Source organism: Panthera tigris, chromosome D2, assembly GCF_018350195.1.
Source record: "Panthera tigris isolate Pti1 chromosome D2, P.tigris_Pti1_mat1.1, whole genome shotgun sequence".
Taxonomy (NCBI): Eukaryota; Metazoa; Chordata; class Mammalia; order Carnivora; family Felidae; genus Panthera; species Panthera tigris.
In genome coordinates, this window is record NC_056670.1 from 8853726 (window position 1) to 8870878 (window position 17153).

Sequence of the window (17153 nt, forward strand, 5' to 3'; positions counted from 1 at the left end):
GCAGGCCCCAGGCTCCTAGCTGTTAGCACAGAGCCCAACCTGGGGATCGAACCCACGAACTGTGAGATCATGACCTGAGCCGAAGCTGGATGCTTAACTGACTGAGCCAACCAAGCGCCCCAATGAGTGCTAATTAAATTATTTAAAATGGTTTTGGACATCTACTGAAATCGTCATATGATTTGTCTCCTTCATTTTCTTAGTAAATTACATCAAATCTTATGCAGTTAAATTTAATGTAAAATTAATTACAACAAATTTAAATGTAAAACTAACAAGATATGTCTGAAATAAACCTAACTGGGTCATGACAATATTTTGTTTTAGAATTATGTATCTGTGTCCATGAGAGACATTGAGCAGTGAGGTATTTTTTCCTGGTGGGGGACATGTTCTTGTTAGGATTTAGTGTTTAGTGTCAAAGATATGTTGAATTCATAACAAGAATTCTTGAGTATTTCCTCCTGCTTTCTCCCCAAGATTGTGTTTTATTTTGTTTCTACTTCTTTCTTAGGTATTCATTCATAGGTAGGGACATCTTTACCTGGAATTAGTTTGTTTCCCTCCCTTCCTTTCTTTCTTCATTGTTAAGTAGGCTCTGCGCCCAGTGTGGGGATCGATCTCATGACCCTGGCTTACAACATCCCATTTTTTTCCTCTTTTCTCCCAGCCTCTGGCAGTCCCCATTTTATACTCTGTTTCTATGAAATTGGCTTTATGGTGAGTTATAGTGTATGATATTTGTTTTCTCTCTGACTTACTTCATTTAGCATAATGCCCTCAAGGTCTGTCCATATTGTCTCAAGTGGCAGGATTTCCTTTGTTTTTATGGTTGAATAGTATTCCATTGTGTGTGTGTGTGTGCGCGTTTATATATATATTTATTATATATGCATGTATGTATACACGCATTATCTTTACCCCATTCCTCTGTTGATGAACACTAAGCCTCATGCCTCAGCTACTATCAATAATGTTGCAGTGAACAGGGGATTACAGGGGTCTTTTGCAGTTTTGATTCCATTTCTTTTGGATTTGTGCCTAGAATTGGATTGCTAGATCATCTGGTAGTTCCATTTTTAATTTTTTGAGGGACTGCCATAGTGTTTCCCAAGGTGGCAGCACCAGTTTACATTCTCACCAACAGTGAATGAGGATTCCCTTCACGCCACAGTCTTGCCATTTGTCATTTCTTGTCTTTTTGATAATAGCCATTCGGAGAGGTGTGAAAGAGACATTTCATTGTGGTTTTGATTTGCATTCCTTGATGGTTCATGATATTGAGCACCTTTGCATGTACAATTGGCCGTTTGTAGGTCTTTGGAAAAATGTCGGTTCAGGTCCTTTGCTAATTTTAATTGGATTATTTGCTTTTTGGTTTTTGAGTTGTATGAGTTGTTTATACATTTTGGATATTAACGTCTTATCAGATACATGATTTGTGAATATAGTTTCCCATTCTGTAGGTTACTTTCCAGTTCATGGACTGTTTGCTGGGCAGAGCTCTTAAGTTCGATAAAGTCTTGTTTGAGCTTTTGTTGCCTTGCTTTTGGCATCTTATCCAAAGAAAACATCATCCTAGAGAACAATGTTGAGCTTCTCCCCTATGTTTGCTTCTAGGAATTGTATGGTATCAGTTCTTATGTTTAAGTCTGATTCATTTCAAGTTAATTTGTATGAGTGGTGTAAGATAGGGGTATAGTTTCATTCTTTTGCGTGTTGGTATCCCGTTTTCCCGCTGCCATTTACCGAAGAGACTATCCTTTCTCCATTGTGTGTTTTTGCAACCCTGTCAAAAATCAGTCGACCATATGTGCGTGGGTTTATTGGGGGGTTTCTCTTCTGTTCCATTTGACTGCAACTGTTTTTATCACTGAAATAAGTGTCCCTTTCGCTGCAGTTGGTATTCCCTGTAACGTACCTTAATTAGGCCTTCCTTCACTTCGTTCATTAACCATTTATGAATAGTTAGTACGTGTCCTAATGTGTGCCAGCTGGTGAGGATTCTAAGAATGAGACATCGCTCTTTATAAGGAGAAACTCTTAGAACTGTGTAGGGCATTAAAAGAAACTCACGTGATTTTGACGCTACTGTGAGTCCTACGGTGGGGATCCTGTTTTGTTTTCCTCATGATTTTTCATTTCTGGTTAAAAATGAAAAGACAAGATTTTCAAGGCTAAAATAACATAATTGTTTTTTGTACTGGGTGACGTACCCCATTTGTATTTGTTCTTGTGAGGCTTTAGTCCCTCCATCTGACAATGTATTTATTCCCTATGCTTTTTGTTGGTTGTGTGGGGCACCCCGATTGAGTGGGAGCCGGTAGGGGGTGCCAGTGAAGAATTCACTCAAGACAGAACAGAGGAAATAGAAGTTTACTGGATACCCTGCAAGGGAGCAGCGGGCGGGATGGCAAAGGGGAGACCGTCTGCTACTAGGCGGTGGTGAGGGGCTGTAGTTCTAGAGTAGCTGTAACTTTTCCCCCTTTTTTGGTAATCTTAGGCCTGTGCCTGCCGTGGGCAGCCCATTGGTCAGTGAGGGCCTGTGGCTTAATGAGCCTGTTCACGTCAGCTTGGTGGTCGTGGTCGTGGTCGCTGTGGGTCCTTTTGCCTTGCTCAAGCTTTGACTGCTCAAGCCTGTTGTATACACAAGTGGTCTCTACAGGTTGTTTGTTTCTGTTTTACTGGATTATTTTGTTTTGTTTTTTCAACACTGCATCAGTCAGCTTGTGTCATAACAAAGGATTCCTAAATTTATTTTTTGTTTGTGTCTGTGATCTTACGGGCTAAGGCGTGGCTCTGCTGTCTGTGCTGTGCATTGTGGGGTCAAGGATGAAGGATGATGTCTCTGAAACTTCTCCCTGAAGTGACACATTTCCCTTGTACCACTTTTCATTGGCCAAAGCAAGTCACGTGGCCCAGTTTGATGTCAGTGGGCAGGAGTTGTGATGTACCCGCAGGGGCAGGCTGGGGCGCTGGACCTACTGGAGAGGGGAAAAAATATTTTGTGAGTGGTTTGTCAGTGGTCACATGATTTATCAAGTGACCTTTGATGATACACTTTTAAAGTTACTCCTTCTAGAGTGGTTCAGTATTTAATTTTTATTCTAATACTAATCATCATTTAAGTTTAAATTGTGGTTATAGTTTGTAATTTTCTATTAACATATGAAAGGACCTTTATTATTACTGCAATTCGACCTTTACATTTACTTCAGTCATCTTCTGCTATCCCGTATTTTGTGGAAGCCCTCTGAAGTATTTTGTTTCCCTTAATGAAGAATATCTGTAATACTGTTTTTCAGACAGTTTCATGGGGCACCTGGGTGGCTCAGTGGCTTTAGCATCCTTCTCGTGCTTTCAGTCCAGGTCATGATCTCACGGTTCCTGGGATGGAGCCGTGCTTGGGGCTCCACACTCACAGCATGGAGCCTGCGTGGGACCCTCTCTGTCCCTTTCTCTCTGCCCCTCCCCTGCTCGTGCTCTTTCTCTCTCTCAAAATAAAGAAAGAAACCTAAAAAAATTTCTTGAAGCAGTTTCATTAAAGGACACAGCTGGTATGTCAGGAATGATTTGGAATCGAATATATCTCTTGATTGGTGAATTCTAATTATGTGCCCGGATAATACTACGTTAAGTAAGTTTTCTGGATTAGCTAGTGCAATCCTACACCACCTTTATGCTGTAGGTACTGAAATTACAGAAGCGAATAAGGATTTACGTTCGGGGTCTCTATAGAATAGTTCATTTGCAGAAAGTGCAGTTTGAGAAGTGGACAAATTTGAGATGTTCTGACTCCTAGTCGACCGGAAGATGCCTCTTCTGCCAGTTTGCTACTTGAAATGTGAGAACCGGAACTCACATTACAAATGATACTGGAAGTGTTCTCAGTGGTTCCCGAGGTGCCTCCTGGTTTTGAAAATGACTCGGGAAGATCTTTGTGTGCTGCTGATTTTATCATCTTGCTCCCCCTCACTTCTTCATAGACGTGTCATGTCTCAGTGTGTTCTCCCACTTCAGATATTTAAGGAACCTCAGCCTTTATACTCACGATATGTAGCTGCATCAACAGGTAGAAACATGTTATTTATATATATTTTTTAACTTTTTTATGTTTATTTTTGAGAGAGAGAGAGACAAAGAACATGAGTTGGGGAGGAGCAGGGAGAGAGGGAGATACAGAATCCCAAGCAGGCTTCATGCTGTCCTTACAGAACACGATGCAGGGTTCAAACCCGTGACCAGGGAGATTATGACCTGAGCCGAAGTTAGCCACCCAGGCACCCCTCGGCTTTTACCTTTTAAACTGGAGAATAAAAATTTGTAACAAAATGTATTGATAGTATATTTATGTAATCCATAAATATCAACTTCGATAGTACTCTGAGTGTTCTTTTTTTTTTAACTTTTTTAAATGTTTATTCATTTTTGAGAGACAGAGAGAGACAGATCATGAGCAGGGAAGGGGCGGGGAGAGAGGGAGACACAGAATCTGAAGCTGGCCCCAGGCTCCGAGATGTCAGCAGAGCCCAGCGCGGGGCTCGAACTCACGAACTGCGAGATCATGACCTGAGTCGAAGTCGGACGCTCAACCCACTGAGCCACCCGGGCTCCCCAGTACTCCAAAATATTCTTTAAAGTGGAACGTGATCACACATTGAAGACTCGGTCTAATTTACTCTGTGATCCATTCCATGAATTCCTTTCTGGCACTTCTTGTCATCACAGATCCAGGCTGGATTCTCAACTTTTCCTCCACCATTTGCCCTCTTCTCATTTCCCGAATGTGTTAATGGAGCCCCACCTTTGCTTGCACCGGGGACCACGACCCTGTGTTCATGAGAGTACGGGTTTCCTCTTCTCCACCAGCCGTTCTTCAGTGAGGCCCCATAAAGAGCTAATTTTGCTGCTCGTTTGTTTTAGTCTGTCTTGTGCATACCTCACCTTAGCGATTGTAACCTGTTACTGCATGTTTTCTTATCAGATTATGTGCTCCTTGAATACAAGAACAGTTTTATTAATCTTAGCATTTCTTTTTTTTTTTTTTTTTTAATTTTATTTATTTATTTATTTATTTTTTTATTTTTGGGACAGAGAGAGACAGAGCATAAACGGGGGAGGGGCAGAGAGAGAGGGAGACACAGAATCAGAAACAGGCTCCAGGCTCCGAGCCATCAGCCCAGAGCCTGACGCGGGGCTCGAACTCACGGACCGCGAGATCGTGACCTGGCTGAAGTCGGACGCTTAACCGACTGCGCCACCCAGGCGCCCCTAATCTTAGCATTTCTAAGAATTGGAACAGTTCCGGATACGTTGTGGGATTTGGTGATTTTTACATTAATAATACCCTGAAGCAATGGCATAGTGTTTGTTAGATTTCTCGTCTTCCCTCAAAGCCTAAAGCCAAACACGCCTTCTGCAGACTGTTTTGGTAATCATGAGAAGGATTGGTTCCCATACAGCTTTTTCCATGTCACCCAATTCTGAACATTTCAGATTGAACAGAGGTTCCAGGGATCGGTATCATTTAAGGATGTGACCGTGGGCTTCACCCAGGAGGAGTGGCAGTGCTTGGACTCAAGTCAGAGGTCCCTGTACAGGGACGTGATGCTGGAGAACTACAGCCACCTTGTCTCAGTGGGTAAGGACTGTTTTTATATAATTCCAAGTAGCATGTTTTGATTGTGTTAATTATGAGGCGTATAGGCTCTGTGCCGCGTTGAATGATATTTAAGATTGGAATTCAGGAGTCATTGCCGATTGACCACTTTTGGGCGCCAGGAAGGTAGTTGTGTTTACCTCTCCAGTGAAGTGTTCCGTGGCTTCTTCACCGAGCAGCTGCAGCGGCTTCCTCCTCTTCCAGAGGCCCTGAAGTCTAGGCCACCTGGTCTGAATCCTGAATGATTTCACGTTGACAGGGTCCTGTGCTACCAAACCAGAGGTGATCTTCAGGCTGGAGCAAGGAGAGGAGCCATGGATATGGGAGGAAGAATTCCCAAGCCAGAGCCTCCCAGGTGAGTGGATACATACGGCACCGATGAACATCAGGACATTTATTATCTTCCCATGATTAACCCAGGGCTGGACAACTTTGGAATGTGTTTTTAAGGTACCTGTTTAGAAGTCATAATCCAGTGAGTGACTGAGAATACTGGTTATTGGACCAAACCTCCAGATTCTGCTCTCACGAAAAATCTTCTCCTGTTTGATTCACGTTTTGAATATTCACCATTCTTACATTTGTCAACAGACCAGTCTTTGCCTCCTCCCCTTTGCCATCGTTTTCCTGCATGAGTGTGTGTTTCTCAAAGCAGTGTCAGCCTCCGACCTTACCGGTGTTGTTGCACTGCATTCCTGCTGTTCCCAGGCATTGTTTCATACACTGATTTTCCGACTCAAATAATTTTTGAGTGCTTGCTGTTGTCTAAATTCCATCGTAGTGAGAGGCGCTTGGGTGGCTCAGTCAGTTGAGCGTCTAACTTCAGCTCAGGTCATGATCTTGCAGTCCATGAGTCGAGGCCTGCATCGGGCTCTGTGCTGACAGCTCAGAGCCTGGAGCTTGCTTCAGATTCTGTGTCTTCCTATCTCTTGCCCGCCCGCCCCCCCCCCTCCCCACTCGTGCTCTGTCTCTGTCTCTCAAAAATGAATAAACATGAAAAAGGTTTTTTTGATTAAAAACAATTAATAAATGCCACAGCAGTGAAAGAATAATGTGCCAGTGACTTTATACAAGTAGCACTAGTGGCCAAGAGATACATGCAGAGGTGGTCAACGTCACTAACGTGAGGGACATGCACCCCCGAGCCACATCACACCATTTAGAATGGCTGGCACCAAGAAGACAAGAGAGAACAAGTGTTGGCCAGGATGAGGAGAAAAGGGAACTCTTGTGCACTGTCGGAGGTGGTGATGTAAATTGGTTCACCTACTGTGGAAAAGGGTGTGGAGATTCCTCAAGCAGTTAAATATAGAACTGTCCTAGGATCCCGCAGTTGTACTTGGGAACATACGCAAGGAAAATGAAAAGAGGATATCGAAGAGAATATACACATTCATGTGTATCACGGCCTTATTCACAATAGCCAAATCTGGACACAATCTGCGTGCTCATCAGTTCATGAATGGCTAAAGAAAGAAAAGAGAGTAGTAGTATTCGGTCATGAGAAATGACATCCTGCCACTTTAAGAGAAAGACAGTTACCGTATGGTGTCACTTATATCTGGAATCCGGAAAAGGCAAACTCATGATAACAGAGGGTACTGTGGTGGTTCCCAGGGGATGGGGAGTGGGAAAGGAGGGATGGCACAAGATCGGAAGAGATAAGTCAGCCGTAGAGATGGCGGATACCATATCAAGAATGCAGACAGTATCGTATTGTGATAACCACACTTGCCAAGACACCAGAACTGAATGGTTCCAGTCACTAATAAGACATGGGAATTGTGTAACATAATAAAGGTGCTGATTACTGGTAAAGTAGCAGTCATAATACAGTTTATAATTGTCTGAAACTAACATGTGCACCTTGAATTTATATAGTTATATGTCTCGTGCATTTAAAAAGTAGCACTAGAAAGAGATACTTCTGCGTATTAACGCTGTGTAGTGGTAAAAAATGACCATGGAACTTAGAGCAGAGTTAAATTGTGCTGCTTTAAGAAGAGTAGTCAGGGGAGACCTGAAGTAGGAGATCAGCCACCATTAGAGCAGGATTTGAGTGAAATGTTTGTGTGAGTCGGGCGGTTTCTGCCTCTTCTCAGCAAGGGGAATAGCACCCACTAAGCCAATGAGCAGGAATGTGTTTGGTGTTTTTTGGGAAATAGCGAAAAAAAAAAAAGTCACAATGGCCAGAGGGGAGTGAGTGATTGATGAGTGTGGGACAGGAAATGACGTCAGGCAGTTGTGGTCCACAAGGTAAATATCATAAATCTTATTAAAGTTTTTAATGTTATCCTTTTTAGTATATTTTGGTTAACAAGCAATGTGTGGTTTATGTTTATAAGATCTTTCTCGCCCCTGGAGAAGATATTGGGAAGAGCATAAGCACTACAGATGTCGCTAGAGGACGCTTGTCGTTTTCCTTTAGGGTGATTATGGTCAGTCCAGATTGGAAGGCATGGAGGTAACGAGAGGAGGGTGGATTCTCTGTGTGTCGGGAAGAAGAGTAACAGAAAGGGAAGAGAGGGTGGGACTTGAAGGATTTTAAAGAATAATGGTTGAAAACTTCCCAAGTTGGGCAGTAGAGCTAAAAGTACTCATTGAAGAATCTGCATGAACTGTAAGTAAGAAAAACGCAAAGGGATCCACGCCAATGGCATGTCATGTTTACATTTCTAAAAACAAGAGAATGTTTCAAAGTAGCCGGAGAGAAACATCTCCTTTTCTTTGGAAATGATAGTGGATGTTTCAGCCAAAAGCATGGAAGCTAGAGGGAAATAATGCCCTTTTTTGAGTATTGAAAGAAAAGAACTTTCAGACAAAAGCGGTATCTTATGAACATATATTCATGAGAGGAGAGCTGAAGATACCATAAAAAGGAAAACTAAGAGAAAGTGTTGTAAGCAAACAAAACTTTTAAAAATGGCTAGAGGACCTTCTCCGAATCGAAAGGAAATAACACTAGAAAGGTGAAACTTTAGAAAAGAAAGAAAATGGAAGTGGCAAAAATAAGGGTAAATATAATGGAGTTTTCTTCTCATGAGTTTCTATAATCATATTTGATTCAGGCAAAATTTAGAAATATCTTATGATTTGATGCTCTGCGTGTGGAGAAAATAATTAGATTTAAAAGATAGAATAAAGGGCTTTAAATGGAATTAAAGTGTTACATTTCTCTTGAAATGATAAGATGTTGATCCAAGAAGACTGTGATAAATTATATGTGTGCCTTTTACCTAGAAATGGACTCAAATACCTAGAACAACCACTAAAAAATTATATGAAGTGGTACATTCAGAAATAGTGTAAACAGAAAAAAACGAAGTACTCTAAATTAATGAAGATGGAATGTTTAAAAAAATGTTCAGGTAACCAGTAAGAAAATAAGTTAGGAAGAGATGAATGAGAAACTGAGAAAACAACCGAAAAATAAAATGGCAGACTTAAACCTTGACATTAGCAGTGTTCACCATCAATGTAAATGAACTAAATATACTAATAGGTGTATAAATTGGTAGACTGTATGAAACAGAAAACATGATGCAGAAATATGTTATCTACAAAAAATTCATTTCAGAGAGAACATAGTGAGGTTGATAGGGAATAGAAAAAGATGGGGGCGCCTGGGTGGCTGGGTTAAGCATCTGAGTTGGCTCAGGTCATGATCTCACGGTTCTTGAGTTTGATCCCCACGTCAGGCTCTGTGGTGACAGTTGAGAGCCTGGAGCCTGCTTCAGACACTGTGTCTCCCTCTCTCTCTTCCCCTACCCTGCTCATGCTCTGTTTCTCTCTCTCTCAAAAATAAACAATAAAATTTTCTGAAAAAGATGTACTATGCAAATATTAATGAAAACAAAAGCAAGATTGACTCCATTAATATCAGATAAAGTAGTCTCGACGGCAAAGAAAATTATTAGAGAAAAAGGCAGTGATCCAAAAGGTGACCGCACCAAACAACAGAACCTCCTAGGACACAAATCAAAACTGACTGAACTGAACGGATAAATAAACAAACCTTCAATTATATTTGGGGAATTCAGCACCTTACTCTTAGTAATTGGTAGAACTTGTAGACAACAGATACGAATTAATAGCAGATGTGGAAGAGCTGCAGAGCACATCCCTGAACAGGATTGAACGAAAAGGTAGAATACTACCTAACAGATTGGGGTACCTGAGTGGCTCAGTTGGTTAGGAATACTACCTAAAAGAGCAGGATATGTGTTCTCCTCCAGTGCTTGTGGAGCATTCAGTAAGGGAAACCATATACTGGGCCATGAAGAAAGCTTAGGAAATTTTGCAGAACTGAAATCATGCTATGTTGTCCATACATAAAGAAATCACACGGTGGGGGCACCTGTGTGGCTGAGTTGGTTGGGAGTCTGACTTCGGCTCAGGTCATGATCTCACGGATTGTGAGTTTAAGCCCCGTGCTGGGCTCTGTGCTTACAGCTCAGAGCCTAGATCTTGCTTCAGATTCTGTGTTTCCCTCTCTCTCTGCCCCTCCCCGACTTGTGTTTTGTCTCTCTGTCAAAAATAAATAAAAACATTACCCCCCCCAAAAAAAAACCCTCACAAAACAGAAAAAAGAAATCAAACTGAATCAGTAACAGGAAGTCACCAGACCTTACGAATTAAACAAGACCCATGTAAGTAAAGCATGAATCAAAGAAGGCTCAAAGGAAATTTTAAAAATACTTAGAACTAAATGAAAAAGTATACCAATTTGTGTGTGAAGCAGCTAAAGTGCTGTTAGGAAAGTTTATAGTAATAAATGCTAACATTGGATAAGATGAAAGGTCTCGAATCCATAATGAACTTTCTACCTGAAGAAACTGGAAAAAAACAAGGTAAATCCACAGCAAGTAGGAGAAAGAAAATAAAAAAAGCAGAAATCAATGAAGTTTATAATAGGAAAACAGAGAAACCTAATGATACAAAGCCAGTGGTTAGAAAAAAATGATAAACCTAGCAGTCTTCACACGCACGCACACACACCCCAAACCACCAATGAACGGGGCTATCACTTCTGCATTCATTAACAGGATGATACTTTAAATGTTATTCTCTTAATTTGACAGTCGAGAAGAGATGGATCAATTCTTTAGAAATCCTAAACTACCAAACTCAAGATGACATGGACAATTTGAATGGTCCATACATTGTCATAGAAGATGACGTAGATAATTTGAATTAAAGAAATTTAATTTAAAATAGATTAAAAAAACTACAGATGTTTTTACCGTCTATCAAACATGTAACCATTTAAGGAGGAATTAACACTGATTTTACACAATGTCTTCTAGAAAAATAGAAGGAAAAAGTTCTTTTTTTTTCAATATATGAAGTTTATTGTCAAATTGGATTCCATACAACACTCAGTGCTCATCCCAAAAGATGCCCTCTTCAATACCCATCACCCACCCTCCCCTCCTTCCCACCCCCATCAACCCACAGTTTATTCTCAGTTTTTAAGAGTCTGTTCTGCTTTGGCTCTCTCCCACTCTAACCTCCTTTTTTTTTTTTTTTTTTTTTTCTAGAAGGAAACAGTTCTAATGGAGTTTTTTCTTATCCTGATACCAAAACCATGTAACCATAGCCCAGGAAACAAAATTAATCTATAGATCGATATGTCCCATAAATTTACTAGCACAATTCCTTAACAAAGTATTAGCAAATAGAAACTAGCCATGTACAAAAAGAATCCTACACCGTGACCGAGTGGGATATATTCCGAGTATGCAAAAGTGGTTCAACATTCCAGAACCAATCAGCGTAATCTTCCGTAGGCTGACAAAGATGCTGTTATACATAAAATTGCTTTATTAATTTCCTTTCAGATTGTTGACTGCAGTTGCATAGAAGCCTCACCTGATTTGGGGGTGGTTATATTGTGGCTTACGGCTTTTCTGAATTCATTTATTATCTCGAGTGGCCTTTTTGTAAATTCCTAGGGATGATTTGTAGTTAGAGGGAACTTTTCCACTCTTTCTTTAAGGCCAAAGAATTATTTTCTTAATCCCAAAAGCAGATGGTCGCTCTTGGAAGAAAACTACAAATAATTCTTAGGAATATAGATGCAGAACTCCAAATAAAGTCCAACAGTGTAGGAAAAGAATTATATACCATGACGAATTAGTATTTATTCCAAACCTGCAAGCTCATTCAACATTCAAAAATCAATGAACATAATCCATCCCATCAGTAAGCTGCAGAAAGAAAAACTGTATGATCCTTTGATAGGATCCTTTGATGCAGAAGCAGCATTTAACAGAATCCATGTATGATTAAAATTCAGCAAACTAGGAATAGAGAATTTCCTCAAGTTGATGAAAAACGTCTACCAAAAAATCTGTTAACATCACATATAATAAAGAGAAACTGGGTGCTTTCTCTCTCTAAGATCAGGAGCAAGTCAGGGCCATGCGGTTTCACCACTCTTATTTAGACGTCTTAGTAGAAATCCTAGGTAATGCAACAAAACAGGGATATGAAAGGTGACAAGGGAAGAAATAAAACTCTTCTTTTTGCAGAGATTCGATTGTCTAAGAATCCTAATGCGGCACACTCCTACAACATAGAAGTCATTTATGGGATGGTTGCCGGATACAAGCTTAATATTCAACAGCCAGTTGCCTTATTAATATTTTAGTTGTAGTTGTCTTTGTATTGGTGAGTTGTAAGCATTCTTTACATATTCTGTATATCAGTCCCTAATTAAGTATATCGTTTACAAATATTTTCTCCCGTTTTGGCGTTGTCATTTTACTATCTTGGCTGTGTGCTTTGCAGCAAAAGAGTTTTTTGTTTAATGAAGTACAGGTTATCTGTTCTATCTTTTGTCACTATTGGTTTTGGTGTTGTATCTAAAAGGGCTGTGTCTATCCCAAGGACAAAAGCATTCACTCTTATATTTTCCTTAAGTAAATAGTTGTTACATTTAGGTCTGTTACCCATTTTTGTGTATGGGATGAGGAACGAGTTTAATTGTTTTGCATGTAGCTATCCAATTGCCTCAGCATAAGTTGCTGAAGAGCGTGTGTATGTGTGGGGTGTCATTTTGACAATACATCATTTTGATACACATACACACACACACACACACACACACACACACACACACACACACCCATTTCACATACCCCCAAACCCACACCTCTGACAACCACCAGTATGTTCCCTGGATCTATAAAATCACTGTATTTGTGTTTTTATTTTTCAAATTCCATTTAAGTGAGATCATTCGGTATTATTCTTCCTTTGTCTGACTTCTATGACTTTACATAATGCCGTCAGGATCTATCCATGGTGTCCACAAATGGCAAGATTTCATTATTTTTTATCGCTGAATAGTATTCCTCATGTATATCATGTTTATAAGATACGTATACATAATATATACATATGTAAAATATATGTACTTTAGTATACATAACGTATATAACTTAACGTATACCTATATATTCTTCATTTATTTGTATAGGAGCACAGTGAAGAAATGTGTGTATGTCTTTTCAGGTTAGTGTTTTCATTTTTTTCAGATAAATACCCAGAAGTGGAATTGCTGGATCATATGATAGTTGTATTCTTAATGTTTTGAGGAACTAACTACCATGTTGTGTTCTATGGTGGCTTCACAATTTACCTTCCCACGAACAGTACCCAAGGGTTTCCTTTTCTTCACATCCTTGTAAACAGTGGTTATGTCTTTTCTTTTTGATAATAGTCATTCTAATCGCATGAAGTGATATCTCATTGTGGTTTTGGTTTGCGCTTCCCTGATGATGTAGTGTTCCTTTTTCAAGTACCTGTTGGTCGTCTGTATGTCTTCTTTGGAAACATGTCTCTTCATATCCTCTGCCCATTTTAAATCAAATTTGATTTTTCTTATTGAGTAATATTAGTTGTGTTTTGGACATTAACCCCTTATCAGATAAATGGTTGCAAATAGTTTCTCCCATTCAGTGGATTGTCTTTGATTTTATTGATGGTCTGCTTTGCTTTTTAGTTTGATGCAGTCCCACGTGCTCATTTTTGCTTTTGTTGCCTTTATATTTAGGGTCAAATACAAAAACTTATTGCCGAGATTGATGTGTAGCCTACTGCCTGTTTTCTTCGAGGACTTTCATAGTTTCAGGTTTTGTGTTCCAGTCTTCAATCCATTTTGAGTTAGAGTTTGTGTATGGTGCAAGATAGCAGTTTAATTTTACTCTTTTGCATGTGGCTGTCCGTATTTCCTAACACCGTTTATTGAAGTGGTGACTGTCCTTTCCCTATTGTATATTCTTGGTCCCTTTGTCGTAGATTAGTTGACTTAGATGTGGGTTTATTGCTGGACTCCCTGTTCTCTTGCATGGATCTGTGTGTCTGCATTTATGCCAATAGCATACGGTTTTGATTACAGTAGCTTTGTGGTATAGTTTGAAATCAGCAAGCATGCTATCTTCTGCTTTCTTGTTTCTTCTCAAGATTGCTTTGGCTATTCAGGATTTTTTGTGTGGGCTTCTGGCTGGCTCTGTTGTTTAGTGTCCAACTATTGATTTCAGCTCACGTCATGATCTCATGGTTCATGAGATTGAGGCCTGTGTTGGCATCTGCGCTGATAGTGCAGAGCCTGCTTGGGATTCTCTATCTGCCCCTTTCCTGCTCACATGCATGTGTCTCCTTTCTCTCAAAATAAACAAATATTAAAAAAAAAAACAAAAACCTCTTGTGGTTCTACCTACAAATTTTAGTACTATTTCTTTTAGTGTGAAAATTGCTATTGGTATTTTCATAGGGATTGCATTGAGTATGTAGATTGCTTTGAATAGTAAGGACATTTAAAAAAACTTTTTTCTTAATGTTCGTTTCTGAGAGATGGAGAGAGAGCATGAGTGGGGGAGAGGCAGAGAGACAGGGAGACACAGAATCCGAAGCAGGCTCCAGGATCTGAGCTGTCAGCAAAGAGCCCACTGCAGGACTCGAACTCATGAACCATGGGATCATGACCTGAATTGAAGTCAGTTGCTTAAGGGACTGAGCCACCCAGGTAGCCCAGTAAGGACATTTTAATGCTAATCTTCCAATCTAAGAGTATAGTATATCTTTCCAGCTGTTTGTGTTGTCTTCCATTTCTTTTATTGGTGTTTTCTAGTTTTTAGATTACACATCTTTTTCCTTCTTGGTTAAGTTTATTCCTAGGTATTTTATAATTTTTGGTGCAATTGGAAAGGTAAATGTTTTCTTAATTGTTTATTATCATTATTATTTTGTTATTAGTGTATAGAAATGCAGCAGATTTTTATATCTTATTTTTTCTTTTTATTCTGCAATCTTAACCTAATTCATACATCCGTGCCAACAGTTTTTTGGTGGAGTCTTTACGGTTTTGTATATATTATATGACTTCACATAGTGATAGTTTCACTTCTTTAGCAATCTGTATACCATTTATTTATTTATTTTTGTTCTCTGATTTCTGCAGCTAGGACTTAATTCCATTACTGTATTGAATAAAAGTAGGAAGAATGGACATCCTTGTCTTGTTCTTTATGTTAGAGAAAAAGCTTTTAGTTTTTCACCATTGAGTATGCTGTTAGCTTTTGTTTTTTTATATATGGCCATTATTATGTTGAGGTGAGTTCCCTTTAACCCCACTTTGTTGAAGGATAACCTTATGATTTTTTTCCTTTATTTTGGTAATGTGTGTCATGTTGATGGATTTGTGGATGTTTGACCATCCATGCGTGCCTGTAATAAATCACACTTGGTTACAGTATATCTTCCTTTTAATGTATTGTTGCGTTAAGTTTGCTAATATTTTCTAGCATCTGTGTTCATCAGGGATATTCTGTCATGTTCTGTTCTTGTAGCATCATTGTCCGGTTTTGGTATGATGGTAATGCTGGCCTTGTAAAATGAGTTAGGAAATGTCCCTCCTCTTCTATTTTTTGGTGGAGTTTGAGAATGGTATTCTATTTTAGGTGATTTGTGGAATTCACCAGTGAAGGTGTTTGGTCCTGGGCTTTATTTGGTGGGTGTGGGGAAGGGGCTTTATTTTTAGGGAGGCTTTTTTTCCTGATTCAGTTTCCTTAGTATTAATTGGACTGTTCAGATATTTTATTTCATCATGATTCACTCTTGGTAGACCATTTTTCTAGAGATTCATGCATCTCATCTAGAGTGTCAAATTTGTTATGACATAATTGTTCACAGTAGTCTCTTAAAATCCTTTGTGTTTCTGTGGTACGAGTTATAATATTTTATCTTTTCATATTTAATTTATTTGAGTCCTCTTTGTCTTGGTTAGTCTAGTAAAAATTCAGTTTATTTTGTTCGTCTTTTCAAGGAACCAGCTCTTAATTTTATTGATCTTTTCAGATCATATTTCATTTATTTCTGCCCTGATCATGATTATTTTCCTTCCTTCTGCTAACTTGGGTTTCATTTCCTTGTTTTTTTCTAGTTCCTTGAGATGTAAGGTTAGGTTTTTTGTTTGTTTGTTTGTTTGTTTGTTTGAGAAGTTTCTGGATTCTTATTGTGTTTATCACTATGAATTTCCGTCTGAGTACTGCCTTTCCTGTATCCTTTAAGTTTTGATATGTTGTATTTCCATTTTTATTTGCCTCAAGGTATCCCTTGGTTTCTCTGTTGACTCATTGGTTGTTCAGGAGAGTGTTGTTTAGTCTCCACATATCTGTGAATTTTCCAGTTTTCTACCTGGTAATTGATTTCTAGCTTCATGCAGGAAAGAAGCTTGATTGGGTTTGGGTCTTCTTAAATTTGCTAGGATTTGTTTTTTTGTATTAATATATGGTCAATCCTTGAAAATTGTTCATGTGTACTTGAGAATTTTTCTTTGTGGATGAAATGTTTGTATATCTCTGCAAAGTCCATCTGGTTTAATGGGGTATTTCAGGACAATGTCAATTTTAAAATGACAACAACTGAGGATTGAACATATTCTAGTGCTCTGTGTTTGTATTTTCCCCTCCCTATTTTATGGTTTTGATGTCAATTCTTGTATCTTTTAATCTTCTGTATGTCTTAACTAATGATTATAAGTAATTATGGTTATTTTTTTGTACTTTGGTCTTTTATGTCTCATACTGCTTTTGTAAGTGATTAACCCACTATCTTCACAACATTAGGATATTCTGAATTTCACTATATATTTGTTTTTACCAGTGAGATTTATACTTTAATATGTTTTCATGTTACTAATTTGTATTCTTTTGTTTCAGCTTAAAGAAGTCCCTTTAACATTTATTGTGAGGCTTTTCCGGTGTTGGTGAATTCTGGCTTTTGTTTGGGAAACTCATTTATTTGTCCTTTGATTCTAAATGAGAGCTTTGCTGTGTATTGTTGTCCAGTAAAGGTTTTTCTTTTCCCATTCTTTGAATATACCGCGCCACTGCCTTTGACTGGAAAAAGTTTCTGCTGAAGGATCTGATAATCTTACGAGAGTTCCCTTTTCTGGAACCAGTTATGGATTTTTTGCTACTTTTAACAT

General features: G+C 39.0%; 2 protein-coding genes across 11 annotated transcripts in view; both read left to right on the forward strand.

Moving 5' to 3' along the window:
* LOC102954361 (zinc finger protein 37A) overlaps window positions 1-17153 on the forward strand; it is a 145427-nt gene that overhangs the window by 16634 nt on the left and 111640 nt on the right. For 3 of the 6 annotated variants that reach the window (XM_042959788.1, XM_042959783.1, XM_042959786.1), the window contains exon 1: window positions 5931-6014. The exons of the other annotated variants lie outside the window; for them this stretch is intronic. The gene's annotated coding sequence lies outside the window, so the exon portion shown is untranslated. Of the gene's footprint in view, window positions 1-5930; window positions 6015-17153 lie in introns of those variants that run through there. 6 annotated transcript variants of the gene reach the window in all.
* LOC102965255 (zinc finger protein 33B) overlaps window positions 1-17153 on the forward strand; it is a 39868-nt gene that overhangs the window by 9652 nt on the left and 13063 nt on the right. For all 5 annotated transcript variants that reach the window (XM_042959780.1, XM_042959781.1, XM_042959778.1 and 2 more), the window contains 2 exons: window positions 5497-5641; window positions 5919-6014. In XM_042959780.1, coding sequence (XP_042815714.1) covers window positions 5497-5641; window positions 5919-6014 — 241 coding nt within the window. The remainder of the gene's footprint in view (window positions 1-5496; window positions 5642-5918; window positions 6015-17153) is intronic.